The sequence below is a fragment of the Gavia stellata genome, chromosome 9 (genome assembly GCF_030936135.1).
Source record: "Gavia stellata isolate bGavSte3 chromosome 9, bGavSte3.hap2, whole genome shotgun sequence".
Taxonomy (NCBI): domain Eukaryota; kingdom Metazoa; phylum Chordata; class Aves; order Gaviiformes; family Gaviidae; genus Gavia; species Gavia stellata.
The window spans coordinates 18,931,971-18,953,389 of NC_082602.1; the positions used below are offsets into that span (position 1 = coordinate 18,931,971).

The 21,419-nt window shown below is 40.8% G+C and overlaps 1 protein-coding gene across 3 annotated transcripts in view; it reads left to right on the forward strand.

Annotated features, from left to right (window-relative positions):
* Nucleotides 1–21,419, forward strand: part of GBF1 (golgi brefeldin A resistant guanine nucleotide exchange factor 1) — a 101,512-nt gene that overhangs the window by 65,528 nt on the left and 14,565 nt on the right. For all 3 annotated transcript variants that reach the window (XM_059821417.1, XM_059821414.1, XM_059821415.1), the window contains exons 9-23: nt 4,944–5,079; nt 7,329–7,558; nt 8,513–8,681; nt 8,852–9,063; nt 9,729–9,827; nt 10,239–10,433; nt 10,824–11,010; nt 11,448–11,588; nt 12,146–12,234; nt 15,693–15,895; nt 16,363–16,486; nt 16,792–16,917; nt 17,542–17,624; nt 19,864–20,100; nt 21,030–21,123. In XM_059821417.1, the coding sequence (XP_059677400.1) occupies nt 4,944–5,079; nt 7,329–7,558; nt 8,513–8,681; nt 8,852–9,063; nt 9,729–9,827; nt 10,239–10,433; nt 10,824–11,010; nt 11,448–11,588; nt 12,146–12,234; nt 15,693–15,895; nt 16,363–16,486; nt 16,792–16,917; nt 17,542–17,624; nt 19,864–20,100; nt 21,030–21,123 (2,325 nt within the window). The remainder of the gene's footprint in view (nt 1–4,943; nt 5,080–7,328; nt 7,559–8,512; nt 8,682–8,851; nt 9,064–9,728; nt 9,828–10,238; nt 10,434–10,823; nt 11,011–11,447; nt 11,589–12,145; nt 12,235–15,692; nt 15,896–16,362; nt 16,487–16,791; nt 16,918–17,541; nt 17,625–19,863; nt 20,101–21,029; nt 21,124–21,419) is intronic.

Consider the following 21,419-nt stretch of genomic DNA (forward strand, 5'->3'; position numbering starts at 1 on the left):
GGGAGGGAGACACCCTTGTTTTACTGTAGCATTCAGTGTCTTGGTGAGTGCCGCCTAAGACACCGTCACAGCATCCTCTGAAGGAAGGGAGTGGGAGGGTGTGGGCAAGATTTGAGTCCTCTATGACAGTGAAAAACTGAAGAAAAGAAACATCAGAAATGTAGACTGCTCTCTGAAGGCTCAAGAGTTCTGTGTCCTAGCTGTTGATCTTGGTTATAGGTGTAGCAGCATACCTGAGGAGTCCCTTGACTCAGCATGCCTTAGACAGTTTTATTCAAGGTGAATCTCTGAGCTTTGTTACTTGGTACAGGACCACAGAGTTCAATGCTCTCTGAAGCTTATTTGAAGGAGACTGCTGTACATTTTCAACATCTTTAGCTATGTTTCTTAAGTTAAATGCTAATGCAGGATGAGTGGGGCTGAACTGAATTACGAAATGTGTTAGTCCCTGCTAGTTCCCCTAGAATATATTCCTAAAGAAATATTGTAAGCCTGCAGACTGTTGTTTTTGGACTGATCATAGAAACTCTGAGAAACTAGCTTAGATGGGACCCATCTCAGCTTTCCATGTTGGTTCATAAACTTAATGTAGCTTTAGTTCTTCTCTGCCCTTAATGTTATTTGGTGCAAAAGGAGCTGAACAGAACATTTAGAGATGCATTTGCCATTCCTTTGTCCTGTGTCTATGGTCAGGATAGTTTGGAAAGACAGTGGCTGGAGACTTGCAGATTTATGTAGAGTTACACAGAAGAAAAGACTAAGAAATGTTTCCCTTTGCAGTAGAAAATGTTGTAGCTAAACACTGGGTTCTGCGGTGGTAGTCAAGAGGAACCCAGATCTGAGTTTTCACAGATTTTGAGGGTGGACTATGTTCACAGTTGTCTAAAATGCATAAATACGTTTCACCAGATAAACTTCATTAGTTGTTGCAGTGCAGGCAGGTAGGTAAATGAGATGACTGGACTGCATCAGTGTCTCCAGGACTTGGATCATGGACTGCGTTCTCTCTGCATGCTTTTGTGTCTTGAACGCTACTTGGTGTGCTGACCAGTTCCATGCTGCATCTAGAATGAGCTCATGTTTTAGTATAATCACTTTAGTTACTAATCATTGGCCCCTGCCCTTTTCTCTTGAGGCTTACAGTATCTTATGGAAAAACAAACGAGTGCAGGTAAGGTGGCTTGTAGAAAAATGAGATCTCACGGACCCTTTAAAAAGAATTTTGTAGTATTACATTTTTCTTCACCTTCCCAGACCTTAGCTGGAGTTTTATTGTTAAAACCTCATCTATCAAAGGAAGCATTTAGAGTCTTGTAATTTTTTTTTTTCTACAATTTTGTGTACAGGTTTCTTTATGCAAAGGTAACTCAGATAAATGTAGTGGAATGTGTACTGAGTTCCACAATGAATGAGCAGTAGCTCTGAGCTCCCTCTCTACTCTGATTTCTAAAGAATGGTTTTTAAATACCTGCTTTAGTTGTTTTTTACTGTGGAAGTACAAGCTTAATCTAATCTGAAGGACATTGATAATTAGAAAACTAATGAAACTGTTATATCACTGAGCATTGGAGAGGGAAGGAGAGTTCTAGATGATGTTTAAAATTCAGGATTTTTGAATGATCTATTAAATGCCATTTACCTGCAGCATTTAGTCAAGAAGGCAGCCATAGGTTTAAAATCTCAGCCTGTTACATGCAACCAAGGTTTCTACTGAAATCAGGAAATGCCTTGGTATTGAAGGTAAAAACAAGCATTAGAAATAGCTCCTTTAGTCAAAAGACAAAGTGCAGAAGTTTTTTGACATTTTTATACTAACATAAAAAGCAAGAAGTCATGGGAGTGTTACATTTTAATTCAATACAAAACACAGAATGAAAGATGTTACTTTGCTGTCCTTTGATACACGTATTGTTTTAGAATTCCCACTCTGTTTGTTGAAACAACATATAGCCCTTGACACTGGTGAAACATTTCTATTAAGCATTTCTGTTTGCTTCTGCAATTTTTTTTAAGCTATGCAATTGTCATTGTAGTTTGCTATCTCTTAAATATAGGAGATAGCAAAAGGAAAAAAAAGGGGGGGGAATAATATAGGAGGTAATCCTAGTAGGTAATTCTAATAAAAGGATAACTCTTTGTGTAGAATGTGGAATACTGGATGGTACAAGATGGAAAAGACCTACTGGGTAATCTCACTTGTCTGTTAAATTGTCAAAAAACCCCAAACCCCAATACCCAATTCCCTTCCTCCACCCGCCAAAAAAAAGCCAAAACCCAACCACCCAAAACCTTAAATAAATTTAGATTCTTGTCTGAATACTTTATACTTTGATTAAATGTTTGGGATTCTGTAAAAATCAACTGAGTCTTTTTGCATCCCTGACTAAATGGTTTTCCATCCCTGTGAGGCTGTTGTGACTTAGTCTCTGAAAGATGGCACAGGTTAATCAAAATGATGACAGATGGGCATATGTCCCTTATGAAGCTCAAGAGGAGAAATCCTGGAGTTAATATAAAGCACAGGACAATCGCTAAAAATGGGAAAAATGCTTTTTCGAAAGGGCTAGTGTTGGACTGAGATGGTATTTGGTGTTGTGTGAAAGGGGAGATCAGAAATAGTAATTAAATTGTCAGCTTGAACCTTCAGATAGGATGGTTCAAAAGTTACCTGTTTCTCAGGAGCATGACTGAGGGTAAAAGGAGTGGGACCAACATGGTTAGCTCCTAGCAATATTTTGGCTCCATTTTGCTGATTCAATTCCGTGCCCCCCTGCCTCCCCCCCCGCCAATTTTTAGTAGCAAGTAACTTTTTACCTGGCAAATCATGGCAATAGGATATAGTAACTAGAAGCAAAGTCTGTTATTTTGAAATTATGTGAAACAGACTTTCTTGGGTTTAACGCATAATGCTTCCAGATTTCCTTCCGACTTGAAGTAGTTTGGTACAATGAACTGTAAGTCTTCAGATTTTATAATTACTGAAAAGGGAGAAAAAAATAAATATGGCTACTTCTAGAATAGTTGGTAGCTAAAGTAAAACTACCTGGTCTAATTAGAAGCTTAAACCTTTAATGAATAAAACTATTGGTAATATTTAAGGCTCAGAGAGATTTTTAAATGAAAAGGGAAACAAACAGAGGTGAAACATCAGGGAAACAAACAGAGGTGAAACATTAGGAATTGACAAGAATGAAAGATAACACATTTTATATAGCCCTATGAAGTAGTGAATAAGAAAGATGAGAGAGCTGAAAATTTTTACATGAAAGGATTGTGATCCATAAGCATTTTAAAACATTTTGAAATCTACAAAATTTTGGTTTTAGCTGTGTGCTTGTCACATAACTGTTTGTCAGAAGCTATGATTTGGAAGGAGATTCTTGCTGCAAAATTTCGAAGAAATAACAAGGAGCAAAGTAATTCTGAGTCTGTTAATTAACAAGCTCAAAGAAACTGTAGCATAGCTAAAACTTGGGGATTAGTCATCAAACAAATAGAATTTGTGGTGCAAAGAAAAGTTACACAAACGGTTTACTGCACTGGGACATAACATTTTCACAAGCTTTGTTTAAATGAGAAAAATTAGAGGCCATGTACAACGAGTTAGAATTCTAGCTGGAAAAGGCAAAGAGATGGAAAAACAGTAGCGGAACCTAGAAGGTTTGTTGACATTTAACAAAAATAGTAGCTGGAAGGAGGCAAGTTGCAGAAAAAGGAAGAACTAAAGAATATAGCTGTCTTCTAGAGAATTTAAATCTGATGCTAAGGATATAAGAAATAAGGAATAATATAGCCGAAAATAGAACTTCACTGTGATAAATTTACAAAGAATACCGAGTAGGCACTGGTACTGAGACTTGCTGAACATGTACTACATGCAAGGTACCTGTTCAGCGGTTAAAATTTCACCCCAAATTGAAGAGGTCTGACAGCATCAGAAAAGTTGACTGGCGCTACCAAACCCAAGAGTAAGTGCAATCCTGCGTTTAGAGGAACTTACTTCAGAAGGAAGCTGTTTTCAGGCCTGCTGTTGCCATTGTCAATGTGACTAAATACCGTATTGTTTTTGGGAAGTTCTGGAGCGTCTGTGCGTGCCTGCAATAACAGCACACTGCAGCAAGTGCCACGCAGTCTGCATTGCTCCTACTGTGGTTCTTGTTTGTGCAATCAAAGATCTGTATAAGAACTAGAAGTAGGATCCTGGTCAAGAAGGATGTCAAGGGTTAGGTTATATTTAGATCTGAAGAGGAATAATGACAGAAGGCAGGTGAAAGCAGAATATGGGTTGTTTCTAAACCACTAGGGTGGTATTTGCAATGTGTCATGCACCAGGAGTGAGTGGAGTGTTAAGGAAAAATTGTTAATAGTGAAAGATAACTGGAGGAAAGTGAATGTGGCATTGCTACAAAGATGAAGAGTGAGTTGAGGCAAGAGATAAGTGACAAAGCTGCAGACTGTGCAGCATGGGTCTGGGTGCTCAGGCTTCATTCTCAGCCTTCTTGTATAGATGGTGAAACTTTAATTGAGCATCAAACCTAACCAGTGCTTGCTTATGTACTTTAATCCATGCCCTTTAGAAGTCTGGAAACTCTGGCGAAAGCAAAGAAGTTTGACATGTGCCTGTAGGTCTAAGAGAATTCTTTATCCTAATGCAAAGCTAGGAGGTATTGATACGGAAGAGGGAGGGCTGTGATAATTGAACTGTTAAGTATATATTATAGCAGAGTAGCTGATTCAGGCGTGGAGTGTTGGCTAATATGTGGGTAGTGGGGAGTCAGGGGCTGGTTTGCATGATTTTGAGGTGCTGATTAATTTGTGTGATATATTTAAGGCTGTTGCCTGACTTTGAGGGTTTTGAGACAGCCTTTGTGGGTTTGCTTGTATAATCCATTGTGCTGTGTGGTTTTGCTATACTGATATTCTTAATGATTTATGGTTTTCAGTTGAAAATGAGAGCTGGAGGAATGAGCGAATCATCAAAATGGAAAAAGCAGAAGAGATCGCCAAGGCCTCCTCGCCATGTAACTAAGGTCTCTCCTGGGACAGAACAACCGGCAGCCAATGCTAGTAACATCGCAGGTAAGTTGAAACCTGTTTCCAGAGACCAGACAGCATCCATTCTAGAGCTTTTTTGGAATCTGTCTATTTCTCTTAACATGTTGTTCTGCATTACATTTTTTTATATTAGTTCTCAGTGACTATAGTAATAAAACATATCATAGCTTTTCAGGTCCAGGAGAAAGAGTTTGAAGGAGATGGAATACATATTGATGGAGGAAAGTATGGTTCTGTGGCTAACTTGACATCATTTCTTTGCCTTCAGCTTGCCTTACAGGGGTAGTTTGTACAAAAGGGAATGGGGACCTGGAGAGGTGGCTGAGGTTATGGGCAACCATGTGGTGCGGAGGAGTTGGAGGGTGCAGCAAGTGCATGGAAGAGATTGAGAACAAGAACACTGGCAAGAGCAGAGCTAAGAGGAATGGAGCTGGGGAGAAGGTTTCCTGCAACAGGAGATTGCTGACTTAAGTGACATATTCTTTCCTGTGTTCCTGAAGGGTGTACCAAAGGGTGTGGTGGTAACAAGGGAAGAGCAAAGTGTGACTTGGAAAAACATACAGGTAGAAATGAGGGATGTGCAGAAACCTAGGTATCAAGGGTGAGTGAATGAATAGATCTCTCACTGCTGGTGTAAAGACTGAAAGTGTGCACCCACAGTCCATGAAATCTGAATAAAAGACTATACTAATTAAGGGACAGGAAAATATGGGGTGTGCTTACGACTGTTATTATGTAGGGAAGAATGTAGAGGGAACAGCAGAAGTACCTGAAAAGAGATTGTGTTCAGGAAACTAACGGGTATACGCATGAATCTTTTTTTCACGTGCTTTGATTCAGCCTCCAGAAGTGATAGAGTAAGTGACTAGTGCTGCAAGCTCAAGAATATAATGGGGGGGAGGCTTCCATTTCCTGTTGTTGTATAGGAGTAGACTAAATAGTTATAACTGTTTTTAACCTTTCCTCTGGATAAGTGAGTCCCTCTGGCTGCAAAGTACTCTGTTTCTTGAGCACTCTACATTTTGATGGCTCAGACATAAACATTAACAGTGAAAGGAAGCAGACAGGAAAATTGAAAGAATAGCTGTGTAAAATACCTAGTTCTGACACTTACTCTGTTACAGGAAACTATTCAGTGTAGTGTGAATAATTCCAAGTATGTTTCTACGGAACAGCATGATTGGTGAAAACTAAGGAAATAACAAATGCGATCAAATTGCATATAATGCAGAACATCCATCCAGAAGAGAACTTATCCCTACATAAACCATCATTGTATTTAAGTTTCAAAATAAATATTAAATTCCATTAAACAGTATTATAACTCCTGTAACATTTTAAAGAGAAAGGTGAAATGTGTTACAAAGCATGTCATTAACTCTAACCTCGTAGTGCTAAGTAATGTATTAATTGTGCTTTTTAGGCCAGAATCCTGGCTTAGCAGGTGAAGAAGAAAGGATTGCAAAATTGATCATGTATTCCATTTCTTTTCTTAAAAAATCAAGTAACATTTCCAAAAACCAAGTCAGCAATAAGACACTGCTGTGCAAAACCATACACATTTCACATGTAAATTCATAACATAACTGGTTTGTGCCTTTGTTATTGTGCCCTGCAGTATATCTTCTCTTTTTTAAATACTTGTTTTACATTTTTTAAGTTCTCCTCAGAACCATAAGAGCTGCGAATATGTGGGTTTCTTTTAAAGGAAAACAGATTCTTGGAGCACTATCTCATATATGGAAAAAGTAAAAATACTGTACTACTCCGTTTCAGACCCATTTGAATTCTATTGCAATTCCATTTGTTTAAGGCGAATTAAAGAAATAGGTCTTGCCTTCCAATCAAGTTAAAAATTGTCACTCTGAAGGAATGACTAATCCTTGATGCAAGTCTTTAAAGTGGTTGTGCCATGGTATCAAAGAGTAAAGTACACCTTTTGGACTATTTTCAGATCTCTTCTTAATTATGGAAACCCTCTGCACCCTTTATCTAATTGTGAATTATCATATTTGCTGAGTCTGTTAGATTCCAACTATTGTATTTTAATTTCGAGAACTGCTGATATCTCACCTGTTTATCTATTTGATTCATTAATACCTGGCAAAAGAGAACTTAATTTATCTACATTCTCTACATTAATGCGTAACTATCTGAGATTACTTGTAGTGTGAAGTAGTAATCAAAGTAATTCTTTGTTGCTTTATTCAATGTATGAACTTATGGTTGAGGGACAGAACAATACTGATCTTTTTGCTTCTGTTTCTCATCAGCAAGCGGAGTTACTTTCATAGATGCTCCTTCTCCCAGCTCCTCTGGAAGCTCAGAAAATGTTTCATCTGCAGTCAGTCCTGCTACAGACAGTGGTTTGGAGTTGTCCTCACAGACTACCTCCAAGGAAGACCTGACAGACTTGGACCAAGTCACTTCTTTGGGACTTAATGCAGGAATGCCTTCAAATGAGGCCAAAGTCACTGAAAATCAAAATCAGCCCGAACTCCAGGTACGTGGATATAACTTATAAAGAAAAGTTCCAACTCCCAGCATAATCAGTTGTGGATTTAGCACACTTATTCTCTTTCTGTCTTTCTTTTTGGTCATAGTGTTTATATTCTATTTCAAGACTTAGGGTCAGAATAAAACATCCTTTACTATAAGTGATTTGTAAATTCACAAACATTTATTCTTTGTTTTCTCTTGAGACCATCCCCATTGGATCAGAAATTATAACTGTGCAGCCCAACAATGCACCTACATACCTAGTTGTACTCCTGCCATAAACCTTAATTAAATGAGAAACTGTTAGAGGGAAACATAGACGAAATCTGCAGGACAACTCATTTTACTGTCTTTAGTGAACAATTTTTGTTGAGTTTGTAAAAATTCAGTTGTTGGTGTTTGTGCATGTGCGTTGCTGGTGTTGTGAAATACAACTAACCTGAACCAAGGCGTTTGTCAGTAAGTTTTCCTCCGTGTTGTCTCCACTTCCCCTACAACAGTAATACTGTTGAGAGGATGGGTTAGAGCTGCAGGAAACCTTGCAGAACTACAGGTATTTTGAATGGTGAAAATGCTAAGAAGGTATAGATAGAGATAGTGTGCTGAAATTATATAGCATTTAACACCAAAAAATGAGCCAAATCCTAACATCAGGGGCAGTAAGAACTGACAAGTTATAGGAGTGTCTTCAAAGTAAAGTCCTTAGTTTCTCAACCTTATGTAAAGGTTATGTAAAATGGATGAGAACTAGATGGAAGTGAAAGGGCAGAGAGGACTGCAGATTATCTAGAGGCACTCTTTTCTCTTAAATTTTGTTTTCCTGCTCCTTTTCCATGAGTGACCTGTGTAGTTTTAATAGTTCCAAATGAACAGTGAACAAGTCTTCCTTTTAGCTTGTCTAGTGCTTGTTAACTCTTGTTTTGCTTCTTTCATTCTCAAATGACTGATATCAATGAAGAATGAAAGTCTGAGGGAGGAGAAGATCCAGTCAGCTTCTGTCGAGTCTATCCCTGAGGTCCTAGAAGAGTGCACATCTGTAGCAGAGCATTCTGACTCTGCCTCAGTTCATGACATGGACTATGTAAATCCCCGAGGAGTACGTTTTACTCAGTCTTCCCAAAAAGAAGGTGAGAGGTGGGCAGTGTTGCTAAAGTCCGTTCTCCTTTCCACTATTTGTTTCACTTTCTGCTAAGAGGGTTATAAGCTCCTCAGCTGGTCTGTAACAATTTCATTTGTAAAACTTGTTAGGCACCTGCAAAAAACAAAAGCAAAGTTAATCTCCCTCATTTTCCTTTAGGAGCAGCACTGGTCCCGTATGGACTACCATGTATTAGAGAACTGTTCCGCTTTCTCATCTCGCTCACCAACCCTCATGACCGCCACAACTCTGAGGTGATGATCCATATGGGGCTGCAGCTGCTAACTGTTGCCCTGGAGTCAGCACCCATTGCAAACTGCCAATCCCTCTTGGGACTTGTGAAGGAGGAGTTGTGCCGGCACCTATTTCAAGTGAGTCTGGCTTATGCTAGCATGGCATGTGGCACTGTGGAGTCAGGTGTTGATTTGCATCAAAGAATCTATTGGAATTTAGTATTTTGAGGTTTGGCAGGTCTCAGTCTTCAAATAAGCTCTCTGCTGCATTGCAATGAGAGTTCTGAATTGCACTAGTGAAACAGTGCTGTTGCAAAGCCAGAGAAGTTGTCATGTGCTATTTTCGTCAGACCAGGAGCAAGAAGGATGAAGGCCATTTGAATGAACTGTTACTGTGGGGTAACACTGTGTTTTTGATATAACTGGTTTCGAGGTAATCATGAATGCAAGTTACCAGCTTAGTAGTAGGCAGAACCTTTGGAATACCAAGCTATTAATTGCACAAGGGCCATCTCAGAGGCAGGTCTTCTCCCAAGTTGTTCTTCACTAAGAGGGTCTGTGGACTTGGCAAAAGAACAAAGTTGTAGTAGGAAAAGTGCTACCACAAGCAGAGGCAAATTAAGTATATTCATCCTCACTAGCAAAAAGTGAGACCAGGTTGAATAAGGGATGGGTTTTTGAAATACCATTGCTATGGGAGGTGAAGTGTGGATCTCAAGGCTGTTGCAGGTGATGCCTGCAGTGCCACAGCACATAATGACTAGTCATTGTAATTCTTAAAGGGTTTTTTGTTTCTTGTTCAGCTATTGAGTGTTGAACGGCTCAATCTATATGCAGCCTCCCTCAGGGTGTGTTTTCTTCTCTTTGAGAGCATGAGAGAGCATCTGAAATTCCAGCTGGAGGTGAGTTTTTTGAGTATCGCCCTAGTAATAGTTTCTTGGACTTCAGTTAAATGCATATAACTAGGCAGTAAGATACAGTCTAAATATCAATTTACCTTTGTATAAATCACTCAGTGGGTTATGGGTAGGCTGTGTAGGCCTTTTCTTGTTGGATAATAAAATGTCTTTGAGACTGGTGTACTGCACTGCCTGTCTTCATACTATCTTTTTTAGAACAGTAAATGCAGGTGCGCTGAATGGTGGAACTATTTGAAACCTTTCTACAACCTCCTTCAGAACAAGCCATCGGTAAAGATGGCATGTCATGTGGGAAGATGAAACTTAAATATATTTCTCTAGTCCTCAAAGCTATTCACTGTCCTGCTTTCTTTTTTCTTTCCTTTAAACTGAGCTGCCCTGTGTTTCTGCCAGATGTATGTCAAGAAGCTGATGGAAATAATCACTGTGGAACACCCAAAGATGCCCTATGAAATGAAGGAGATGGCTTTGGAAGCCATTGTTCAACTGTGGAGGATTCCCAGTTTCGTGACCGAGCTCTACATTAACTACGACTGTGACTACTACTGCGCCAACCTCTTCGAGGAGCTCACCAAGCTGCTCTCCAAGGTGCTGAATCGCGGGCGGGCCGGGGTCTGCCGGCCTCAGCGGGCTGGAGGGAGGGGGCAGCGGGGTGCCGAAGGGGAAGCCAGTAACTCAGAACAAGGGTAAGCACAGATGCAGAACTTAAGAATAGGAGTGGTCGAAAGATTCGGGGTGAGTAGTCTCTAGAGATGAAGGCAGCCATTTAACATTTGGAAGCAGAAGAGAAAAGAATAGCCTTGATGCCTTAATAATGTCAGAGCAGATAAACCATTAAGTGTATGCTAGAAAGCCTTGTGGAAAAAGTTGAGGGTGTTCTGTTGTATGCTTTAGGCATCCCCAAGCTGTTGGGGAAACTTCCCCCATTACGGTGAGGGAGGCATGAAAATCAACTAATACTTATATTTTATTTCCCAGAATGCCTTCCCAGTTTCTGGACAGCTGTATACTGTCCATCTGCTGTCTCTGGAAGCATTGCTGACAGTGATAGATAGCACTGGGGCACATTGCCAGGCCCAAGTGCTGAGTAACATACATCAACAAGAGAAGGAAGTTGTCAAATCCAGTCCAGAAACCATGAACAGCACCAAAGAAACAAACAATAGTAAGACCCCTTTCTTTGATATTTTGCTATTAAGCTTAGTCTTGTGCTAAATTTGCAGATCTTTTTTGGTAGGTGACACAGTAAGCTCCTTTAAACATATGTTTTCAGTCTTCCTGTTGCATGTTTTATAACTACACACTGATGTTAATAACCTTGCTATTTGTAAAATTTGCAGATATTAAAATGTGCCCCTCATGTGAAGCTTTATATAAAGGCCATGTCAAGACTGGCAGTCACAACAGAAGGAGGGTATGCTATGGAATTCATGTAGACAAAATACTGAGGATACTGAGGAATCACAATTACTGGGGGGAAGTCCTCTGAATAAGCACGTGTTCAGTTTAGAGTGATCAGTTCATTATTTCTCTGTTGCTAGCTTTTTCCTTGGCTTATGGGTTTCTTTATGTGTGGGTTGGATTTTTTTTTAACTTCTACAGATAATGAGAGAGTACTCAGTGAGGGAAAATCTTGCAGTGCAGTCTCAGAGCCAGCTGCGGCATGTCCTCCCACCAGTGGGTGCCTTATGGCTGACCAGATGAAGGAGGGCTGCATGGAATTGGAAGGAGGAAGAGAGGCAGGTAATAGTCTCGTCTCCACGGTACCCTGACATTCTGAGTGCGTATATGCTGAGAATGGTCCTGACACTTGTTGACTTGTCCTGCTATACTATAGACTAGTGCAGCTACTGTGTGTTGAAAATTAGAAGCAGGTATGCGGCGAATATTTGTTTTATTGTGTGTGCTATATATGCTTACTAACTGTTGCATTTCTTCTGGGAGGGGCTTAGATCTGGTGGGTCACTTTGGGGCAAAAGCGTGTGAAATTCATACCAGTGCTTAGTATTTTTAAGGTAGTCAGGGGCTCTCCAGGGAATCAGCAATGTAGTCAGAATAGCCAGAAAATTAAATCTTGTGGATGTGTGAAATTGTCCAGGACAAGGAGCTACTATGCAATTATGCTGACAAAAATATGGATGGGAAGAATGCGGTAATTGAATAATAGGAGTGTGACTGCCATTTTGCAGGGCAGCACATTACAGCAAGACTCCATGACTGAAAGTTACAATGGGACACTATAGTGGGCTGAATGGTACTCTGGGGATAGGTTTGACTGTAATGATGCTTTGTCCTTCTAGCTGAGAAGAGTATTCCCAGGAAGCCTACTCGATTTTCTTGTATCCTTCCAAGCCCTCAGGAACTTATGGAGATTAAGAACAAAAAGAAGGTATGATTTGGAATATGCTACAAATGGATCTTTGAGTGTTCTCCTTGTTTCCCATCCCGTGTGGGCTTTGCATGATTGGTCATATCTCAGAAATTCTGAGTTCTAGTCTCTGCTGATAAGAATTAGTCACTGAAAATCCTGCTACACTGCAGAGACAGCAGTGATTATTATCTGTTCTGGTTTAGTTGTGCTAAAAGTTGCAAGAGATGTTAGATTTTGTGGCACAATTTGTGAGCTAGGTCCATCTGATTTCTGGGTGGGAAGGTTGCTGGATCTAGTTTGTATTATATGGAGATAATCGGATACTTTCCTCAAAAAGGGCAGGTTCCCTACTCTTATCAAAGCTGTAAAGGGGGAGTGTACCAAGAGGCCCCTAGTAGAAATTAACAGTCTAGCCTGCTATTCTGATTTGTTTATTCCCATGTTTGCTTTATCATAAGGATGACTGAAAAGATTGTGGCAAAGCCATTCTTTGTCTAGATGTCTGTTTCTTTGAACTTCATTAATCCAAGTTATAGTCTAAACTTTGTAGCGCTCTTCCATTCCCTGAGTGGTTCCAGTCTAGGTCTAGTGTTGACAAAGGTGCTCCATGCTGATGGCTTTGTATTTTTCTGCTGTCTTCTGTCAAACATCAAGTACTGGCCTGCTTGTTCACCTCCAGAGACAGCGGATGAATATGATATTTAAATTCCCTATGGGTTACATGGGACTGGGTTTTTTGGTTGGTGTTGGGTTTTTTTTTTTATTCACAGATGTTCTTTGTACAGATTTTGTCCTCTTTGCACAACATATACATGAGGTAGGTTATTTAGGAAGTGAGAGATTACTAATTTTCAATATGAAAATGACACACATTCTGGATGAAATCTCTATAATTACCTGAAAGGGAGTTGCAGAGAGGTGGGTGTTGGTCTCTTCTCCCAAGTGACTAGTGACAGGACAAGAGGAAATGGTCTCAAGTTGTGCAAGGGGAGGTTCAGGCTGGATATTAGCAAAAATGTCTTTCCGGAGAGAGTGGTGAAGCATTGGAACAGGCTGCCCAGATTGGTGGTGGAGTCACCATCACTGATGGTGTTCAAGGAACATGTGGACGTGGCATTGCGGGACATGGTTTGGTGGTCATGTGGTGTTGGGTTGATGGTTGGACTTGATGATCTTACAGGTCTTTTCCAACCTTAATGATTCTGTGAGTGGCCATAGTAGTTGTGGGGTAAGGGGCCAGATGATGTAGTAGAAAAAGAAATGAATGTCTTTGAACAATTCATTGGTGGTAGAGAGAAAGGTTTTTGATTTGTACCTGACTAAAAGGCTTCTGACTTCTCTCTCCAGTGTAGGTGTTTTTATTTTACGTTATTACAAGGAAGTGGTAGTCATGTCTGTTTAAACTTACTTAAACAAAAATACTAAAGGAAGTACAACAGATCTCTTTCTACTACCATACTAATCTGTGCTTTGTGATCCACTCAGGCAGTCTCTGGATCTGAATGTAATTTAAGGCATTGCTTTCTCTCGAGGAAGTCTGCTGCAGTACTTAGGAACTTGGTTCTTTACCTACAACACAGTGCTGTAGCGGGATAATGCGAACCGGCTTCCCGAGCCACAAGGCCAGTGGGGGAAAGTGTTTGTCAGCACAGTCTTCAAAGGAACCACTGAGTTTTGGCATTAGCTAATTTCTAAGAAATGAATATTGATCTAGTTACTGCTTAATTTGTAACCCTTTGCTTTGCATTAAATCTAGTTTTCACGGCAGCTTTGCTGATGGACTTTGTCTGAAAGTCCATTGTTGGGAGGGGAGCTTGTATAGTGCTTCTACTGTTTTAACTGAAAACCTCTGATACTACTTCAGCTTTACTGTGCTGGAAAACAAGGTTAGAAGAAATCAAGAGCATTGCCACTGGCTGAGAATTCCTTAAAGAAAGTTCCAGGTGGTCTTAGAAAAAGAGCATTGCCTTACACTACAGCAGAGGGCAGAAAGACATTTATATATCTCTGTTAGTTTGCCCAGGGAAAATCTTTCCTGACACTAAATCTGCTAATGGTTTCATCATAGGCATGTGAACAGGGCACACAAAACATTCAGCTTAAGTAATGTTGATGCTGACATGGCACCGGCATGTTCTGCTTCCTTTAATCTCTGAAGTACTAAACATTACCACAGCTGGAAGGAGGAAGAAAGCAGAAAACAAATTATGCATCAAATCAAAAGTTTTCTTTAATGTTTCTAAAGGCAATGACCAGAGCTCAGAAGCATAGAACTGACAAGATTATAAATGCAGTGCAAACTGCCAGCAGTCTGGTATCCTTTGAGGTGGTCTTAAGAAGTATAACCAGTCCATAAAATACTCTAGGTCTTGGGTTACAGGATTTACAACTGAACAGAAATGCTACTAACATCATACAGTCCCTTCAGGCCTGTTATACCAGGGCTGCACATGGTTATTATTTTGTTATGCCCTCACTGGGTACTTGTGTGCTCCATGCTATTTCACGGTCTGTGTTTCACTGCAATTTGAGGATGTTCACACAGGCAGGGGAAACGGAGAACTGTTGAGGTGGGGGCTTCTGAGGGTACTGAGAAACCCAGGGGAGCAAGTAATCATGATGGTCACGAATTTAGTTCACTAGGTCATCACTAGCAGTTTGATCGTGATAGGAGCTAACAAGGAACTGACATTTATTCTGGTGCCTTAGTAAAGTTCATACAGTTGTTTGTGCTTTTTCTGAACACCACCAAGAACATTCAGTTAACCCTTTCTTAGTCAGGTTTTATTACACTGTGACTGTGGTACAGTCTAGTTTCCTAAAATAAGAATTAAGCAGGGCAGAGTAGCTGACTTCCCTTCAAAACCAAAAAATGCACCTGCTCTTCCCAGCCTACAGATAGCTTTGTCATGCTGGAAATCCAGATGTTCACGGGACCATGTCTCACTAGCAGAATGTTTTCTGGTTCTTAGTTTAAGCTTTTACAGCACTTCTTCCTTGCACCTGCTGAATAAGTACCAAGGATTCTTGCTGCATGTCTCCTGGCAGTGAGGTAGAGTACGAGAGCCTGGAGCCAAGGGGGACAGAAGAGGGCATGGAGCAGTGCTGCTGTTGTAACTGGGTGGAGTTGGTCTTGCCACATGTCTGGGGTTCATCAGAGACCTTCCCCTACTCTGTTTACATACTAGAACAGGTGAGGCATTTGGAGTAGCAGAGCTAATTGCTCAGTGAAATGTCAAAGCTTTTCAAAGACAGCAGCTCGTGCTTGCTCTGTCCAGTATTATTTGATAGTGAATCCTTGTGATGAATTCATGTTTTCTGGCCTTGGTTAGCCTTCTTGCTGGATTACACAGTACAATAAACTTGATCATGCTGAGGTTGATCTATTTTCTACCTTGCTTTTGGTTCAAATGCCACAAACAATCTAAAGTAAGAAGTGCCCTTCAAGCTTGTAATTGTCAGAACGTCTCCTTCAGCTCCTGATAACTGGCACAGAGCAGTTCAACCAAAAGCCAAAGAAAGGAATACAGTTTCTGCAGGAGAAGAACCTTCTTGCCACACCCATCGACAACAATGAGGTGGCCAGGTGGTTACGGGAAAATCCTCGCCTGGACAAAAAGATGATTGGGGAATTTGTGAGTGACCGTAAGAACATAGACTTGCTGGAAAGCTTTGTTGGGTGAGTATCCTTCTGTATCCCTTTAATCAGAAAGGGTTGAAAGTTGAGTTCAGTGATTTTAAAAAAAAAAAAAAAAAGCAGTAGAACAGTAGTTCCTGGAGGCATTGGATTTGTATCACTTAGTTGTCTGTGTACCACCATGCCTTAATTCTGTGCATCTCTTGCATATAGTAACATCTTAGATACATATAATAGTATGATACTCGAGCTCCTGTCAGTAGGGCCAGTATCTGTGAAGACTGGAGAGATGATTACATACATAATCACCTGTAGGATTGTTGACTCTCTTTTATTGTTTTTTGCCTGTTCATGGTATATTTCTTCTCTCCTCACCCTCCCCTCTTTATTGTCTCTTCTCTGTGAAATCTGGTGTTCTGATGCTGAAACAAACAAGATTATAGTCAGTAAGTTTATCCTATCTTTCCCATTCTGTTTCAGTTTCTCATTGCATTTCATTCTTCTTGCAGGACTTTCAGCTTCCAAGGTTTAAGGCTGGATGAAGCTTTACGACTGTACCTAGAGGCCTTCAGATTACCAGGAGAAGCACCTGTAATCCAGAGACTGTTGGAAGCCTTCACAGAACATTGGAGGGTGTGTACTTGGTGGGCAGAAAGCTCAAAACTGCATTCTTTCTTGTGCATCTGCTTGCCATGATGGACATGTCAGATGAAACTACCTATATAAGCTTACTGTGCCCTGCAGGCAGCAGCTGTTGTTTTCTGGGAGATGGCAGTGGCACACAGATTTCTGGGGTGCTTTTTGGAAGCTGGAACCAGAGCCTGGGGTTTTTGTTTGTCCCAGAGATGATTCAGTGCCGTGGGTAGGAAAATGGCTGTCTTGGGTCACTGATATCACTGTTCCTGTAGGACTAATTTGTGCATACATTTGCCTTTCAGAAATCAAATGGGTCCCCATTTGCTAATAGTGATGCCTGCTTTGCCCTGGCCTATGCAGTTATTATGCTGAACACTGACCAGCACAACCATAACGTCCGCAAGCAGAACGTCCCAATGACTCTGGAGGTGGGTGTTACCAGTGTAAGCACCTGTCTTCTCTGGTTTTGATAGCAATGTAGTACCTGTTTTTTATCTCAATGGCATTCTCTTTTTTTTTCTGGCCTTCATCACTCATGTACACAATAAGCTGGTGCACAGCACTGCATTGAGTACAGTTGGAGAGGGGAGCTGTGGGCAAGGGGCGGTCTGAAGAAATACAAGCTTAGCAGACAGCTTGTCAAGTTCGTCAAGAGGCTTGCGTGTGTGTGAGCAAACTGTATCCTAAGACACAGTAAGAATTAGAAGATTGTTCTAGAACCGCTGTGGGTTTCTAGAGAGTGAGTCCTGTGAGTGTCAATGCAGTGGTACAGACATGTCATTCTGATGTCCAGCCTCAGCTAAGCATGTGTTATGTTGTGTCTCTTCTTTCCTTGTGAGCAGAGACAGGGGTTGCTGCACACTACTACCACTAGGAATAGCATTTAGTCTTATTGCCACTAAGAATAGCATTTAGTCTTTGAACTTTGAGGCTGCATGTTGAAGAATGCAGGAAAATCTCCTGGTCCCATGAAAAACAAGTGGAGTACTGATCCTAGCCAAGCAGATAAAGCCGGAGATACTAGGAATTAACGTTGGTGTAACTTTTTTCAGGAGTTTCGGAAGAACCTGAAAGGTGTGAATGGAGGCAAAGACTTTGAACAGGACATATTGGAAGACATGTACCATGCCATCAAGTAAGAATCAGTCTGTCATCTTCTTGTATGCAGAGAGCAAACTAGACTTGTTTGGTCTGTGAGACCTCTGGAGAGTACAGAGAGAGTCACGAATCATGTGCCTGTTTGTCTCAGACCAACTTCCAGCTCCATGTGGGGCTGTGGTAACAAGCCTGTCACAGTGATGGCACTGGATTTGTATCTTTGGATTCTTGCCATGGTATTTTCATCCAGAGAGCTTAAGCTAAAGTTAAAGAAGACATTACTTCTACCAACATGCAAAAGAATGGCTGAGCAAGACTAGCACATGTGAAATGCTGTATCTAAGAAGGCTCTGTTCTCCAGACCAGGCTTTCAGACTTCTTTAGAATGTTTTATGTAGTGCTAGAGATCTCATCCCCAGGACAGCACTGGTGCCCTGACATAACATATCCAGGTCTCAGTTCCATATGTTCTGCTTTTGAGCTTCTCGTGTGAGGCTGCTGGCTGTACCCAATCCCTTCTGCCACCCCTGAAGCTTTTGGCACACTGACCAGTATTTGAGGAGAATTCCTGGTGGCCGAGGCCCTTTTGTGCACAGACTAGCTCTGGGCGGGGAGCTTTAATAATAGCTCAGAAATCTAGCCTATCAGTAAATCCAGGCCCAGCCAATTTGAAGCCGAGATAATTACATATCTGAGGAGACAGGGTATGACTCTGAGTCTCAGCTGGTTACAAGTCTGCAGTGGTAGGCAGTGGCTCGGGCTGGAAGCAGGGCAGTGTGATTAGGCTGACCCTCCCTTTTGAGCCTTTTCTGGCAAGGTGGCGATGCTGCCTGTACTGAATATCTAGAAATTCTTCAAGAGGTAGCGCTAGCTTTCAAATAGAGCTCTAGTGTTGATTGGCCTCTCTCTCCTGAGGGTGTTCTTAATGTTTTGAGTAGTACCCTAAGAATATCTTCATCTCTTTGAGTTATCTAGTGCCTCTGTCCCAGTCTATTCCCCTTTATCCTCCCTTCACCAGGTACTTCAGCTTTTTCAGTATGTTCTATGGCTAAAACAATTAGTATCATTTCAGTATTGATCCATCTCAGATTGTGCCAGTGTCATAGTTGAGATTGAGGAACTGTTTGTTTTCTTTGTATTATTATGGAAAAAAAAATCAGACTGTAATCTGTACAGAGTAGTGCATGATCTCTTCAGGATCTCAGCATTTCACTTTTGAGCACAATTTCATTTCCTGAGACTTTCTGAGTAAAGCCATTCACTTGCTTCTGTTAATGTTAATCAAATACGGGTTCTTAGAAAAAAATACATGATTGACTGCAAACATATTTTCCTATATAATCTCAGTAATGATTGCTCTTGTCAAAATATGCAGGCACCTGAAACTGAGAAGAGCTTATTTCGTATGCATAAGTCAAGAGGGTTTTTAATAGTTGTTATTAGCACATGAAAATTGCTTTTCTGGCAACTGAAGCACATTATTTTTTGATTGTTGCAGAAAGATCTCTACTTTTCAGATTGGCTGCAATCTAGTATTCTTAGTAGATTTGAGACTCTTACTCAATTAGTTGGTCATTTGCAGGGTTATCTCTTGTGCAGTGTTACCCAAGTCTAGGGAATATGTATTTAGGCTTGATATATTTTAACCTAGGATTGCAAGTACTACTTGGCATTAGTCATAATTGTTTTATTATTGTATAGCCTTAATACAGTTCGAGTAAGGAGCTGTGGTACCCTGGTTATGAATCACCCATCATACATTTGGTTTCTTGTTTTATCTTTAAGTTTGTACCACTTGGCTTTCTGATATTTTATTTCGGCATAGTATGAGTATTTTCATTATTCTTATACAAAGGTACTCATGCCTACTGTTGACTGCAGTGGTATAACAATTTAAATTTTTTTATCTGGGAGTATTGAGATATGCAGAGCACTCTAATGGGGTGGGAGTTGGGATGGGAGGGGTGAAGCTGTGCCAGTGTGCTACCCAAAATTTCCCATCGTTTAACTGCAGTATGTGTTGCATTTTGCTTCAATACTATTCTTACACAGTTGCTGCTGGGTGCTGCTGAGAGCCACCACACTTTACATCGAGGTTGTCAAAGAGGGGCAGGGGAAGCAGGCAGTCCTAGGAAAATAGAATGTTTCAGGAGCTGGCAAAATCACTCCAGAGTAGGTATCGCTTAGCTTTGGGAGCATGTAATGAAAGGCACTGTGTAAATGTTAGGTTTGGCTCAGAATGAAAAGTTCAGCCTTTCTGCCTTCCTCCCTTGTAGAAATGATGAGATAGTGATGCCAGAAGAACAGACGGGCCTGGTGAAGGAAAACTATATCTGGAATGTCTTGCTACATCGTGGTGCCACTGATGAGGGAATATTTCTTCATGTGCCTCCTGGAAGCTATGACCATGATCTCTTCACGATGACATGGGGGCCAACCATTGCAGCACTTTCTTATGTTTTTGACAAGAGCTTAGAAGAAACAATCATCCAGAAGGCTATCTCTGGTTTCAGGTAACTCTTGCATTCATGTAGACCCAGGAGAGCTAATGTGGCCATTGTCTCCTATTTACCTGCTAGAGACATTACAGCAGATATCATCTGTTACTTTTCCTAGCAATTGAAGAGCATTTTATTGTGACCTACAGTCCTCTAGTTTTTGTTCTGTCATTTGTATTGATTCATCCCATCTTGGCCTCTCTTGGTTGCTGCTCACTGTGTGGCTTGACTGCTGTGTTGTAATAAATCAAAGTGCCTGGGTATGTATTTTTAAACTCCAGCCTGGCTACATTTAAAAGACCTGCTGACATAGCTGTGCTGCTTAGAAGTGAGGGGAAAGAGTTACTCTTAACTTGCACAGTGATGCTGGCAAAATCCCTGTATATGAACATGGCCCCATGTGTATGAGGCCATAGCTGTGGCTGAATGGGATGGGGGATTTTTTTTTTTTCTTTTATTCTTTCCCAGATGACAAGTATTCAAAAAACTTGGTATCTGTGAGAAACTGTATTGGAACAGTCTTTGGTCATGCTTAGATCCAGACCAAATGATGCCTTAAGCATAGTTTTAAAGCTCTGTTAATATACTACTGTAGCCATGATCTCTTGGAAGCTAGACCTTCAACACTACCGCCAATCTCAGCAACTCTCTCTTATGTCAAGACGGGAGATTAGGTATATTGGCGCAGGTGCAAGTGGTCTGTCTGTTTAGACTCACTTCTTGAAAGCGATCCTTGCGTCAGCACAGACAAATATCAGGATCTATGGATGAGGACTGAGATTATTTGAGGGATAATAGTACACTTCTATACATCAGCATTCATTATGAGTGGGTGGAGAGGAAGATCTAAAAAGTTGACAGAGAAGCTCTCTGATTTGCTGTCCTGTAGACAGACTTGTCTGTGCTGACTTATTACATTATTTTCTGTTTTCATCTTTCCCCAGGAAATGTGCAATGATTTCTGCTCGCTACGGCCTTAGTGATGTGTTCGACAATCTCATAATTTCTCTCTGCAAGTTTACAGCCCTCAGCAGCGAGGTAAGTTTGCAAGGAGGGGAAAGAAGCATGGCTTTTAGTATATCAGAGCTTGCTTCCGCTGTTAAGCAGTAATTTTTGCTTATTTTAGTTATCACTGTATCTGTAGGTATCTATCAGCCCCTGCCCAGAGTTTTCTGGAGGAGGCAATGAAAAGTGTGTAGTGAAGTAGGACTTCCATAGGACAGGTTCAAATATGCAAACTTCCTTCTACTCACTCACTAGTGGCAGTTTGTGCAGAGCAGAATGCCATGTTGTAGAAGTGTTTATTCCACCTACTTGATCTGATCTTAGATCTC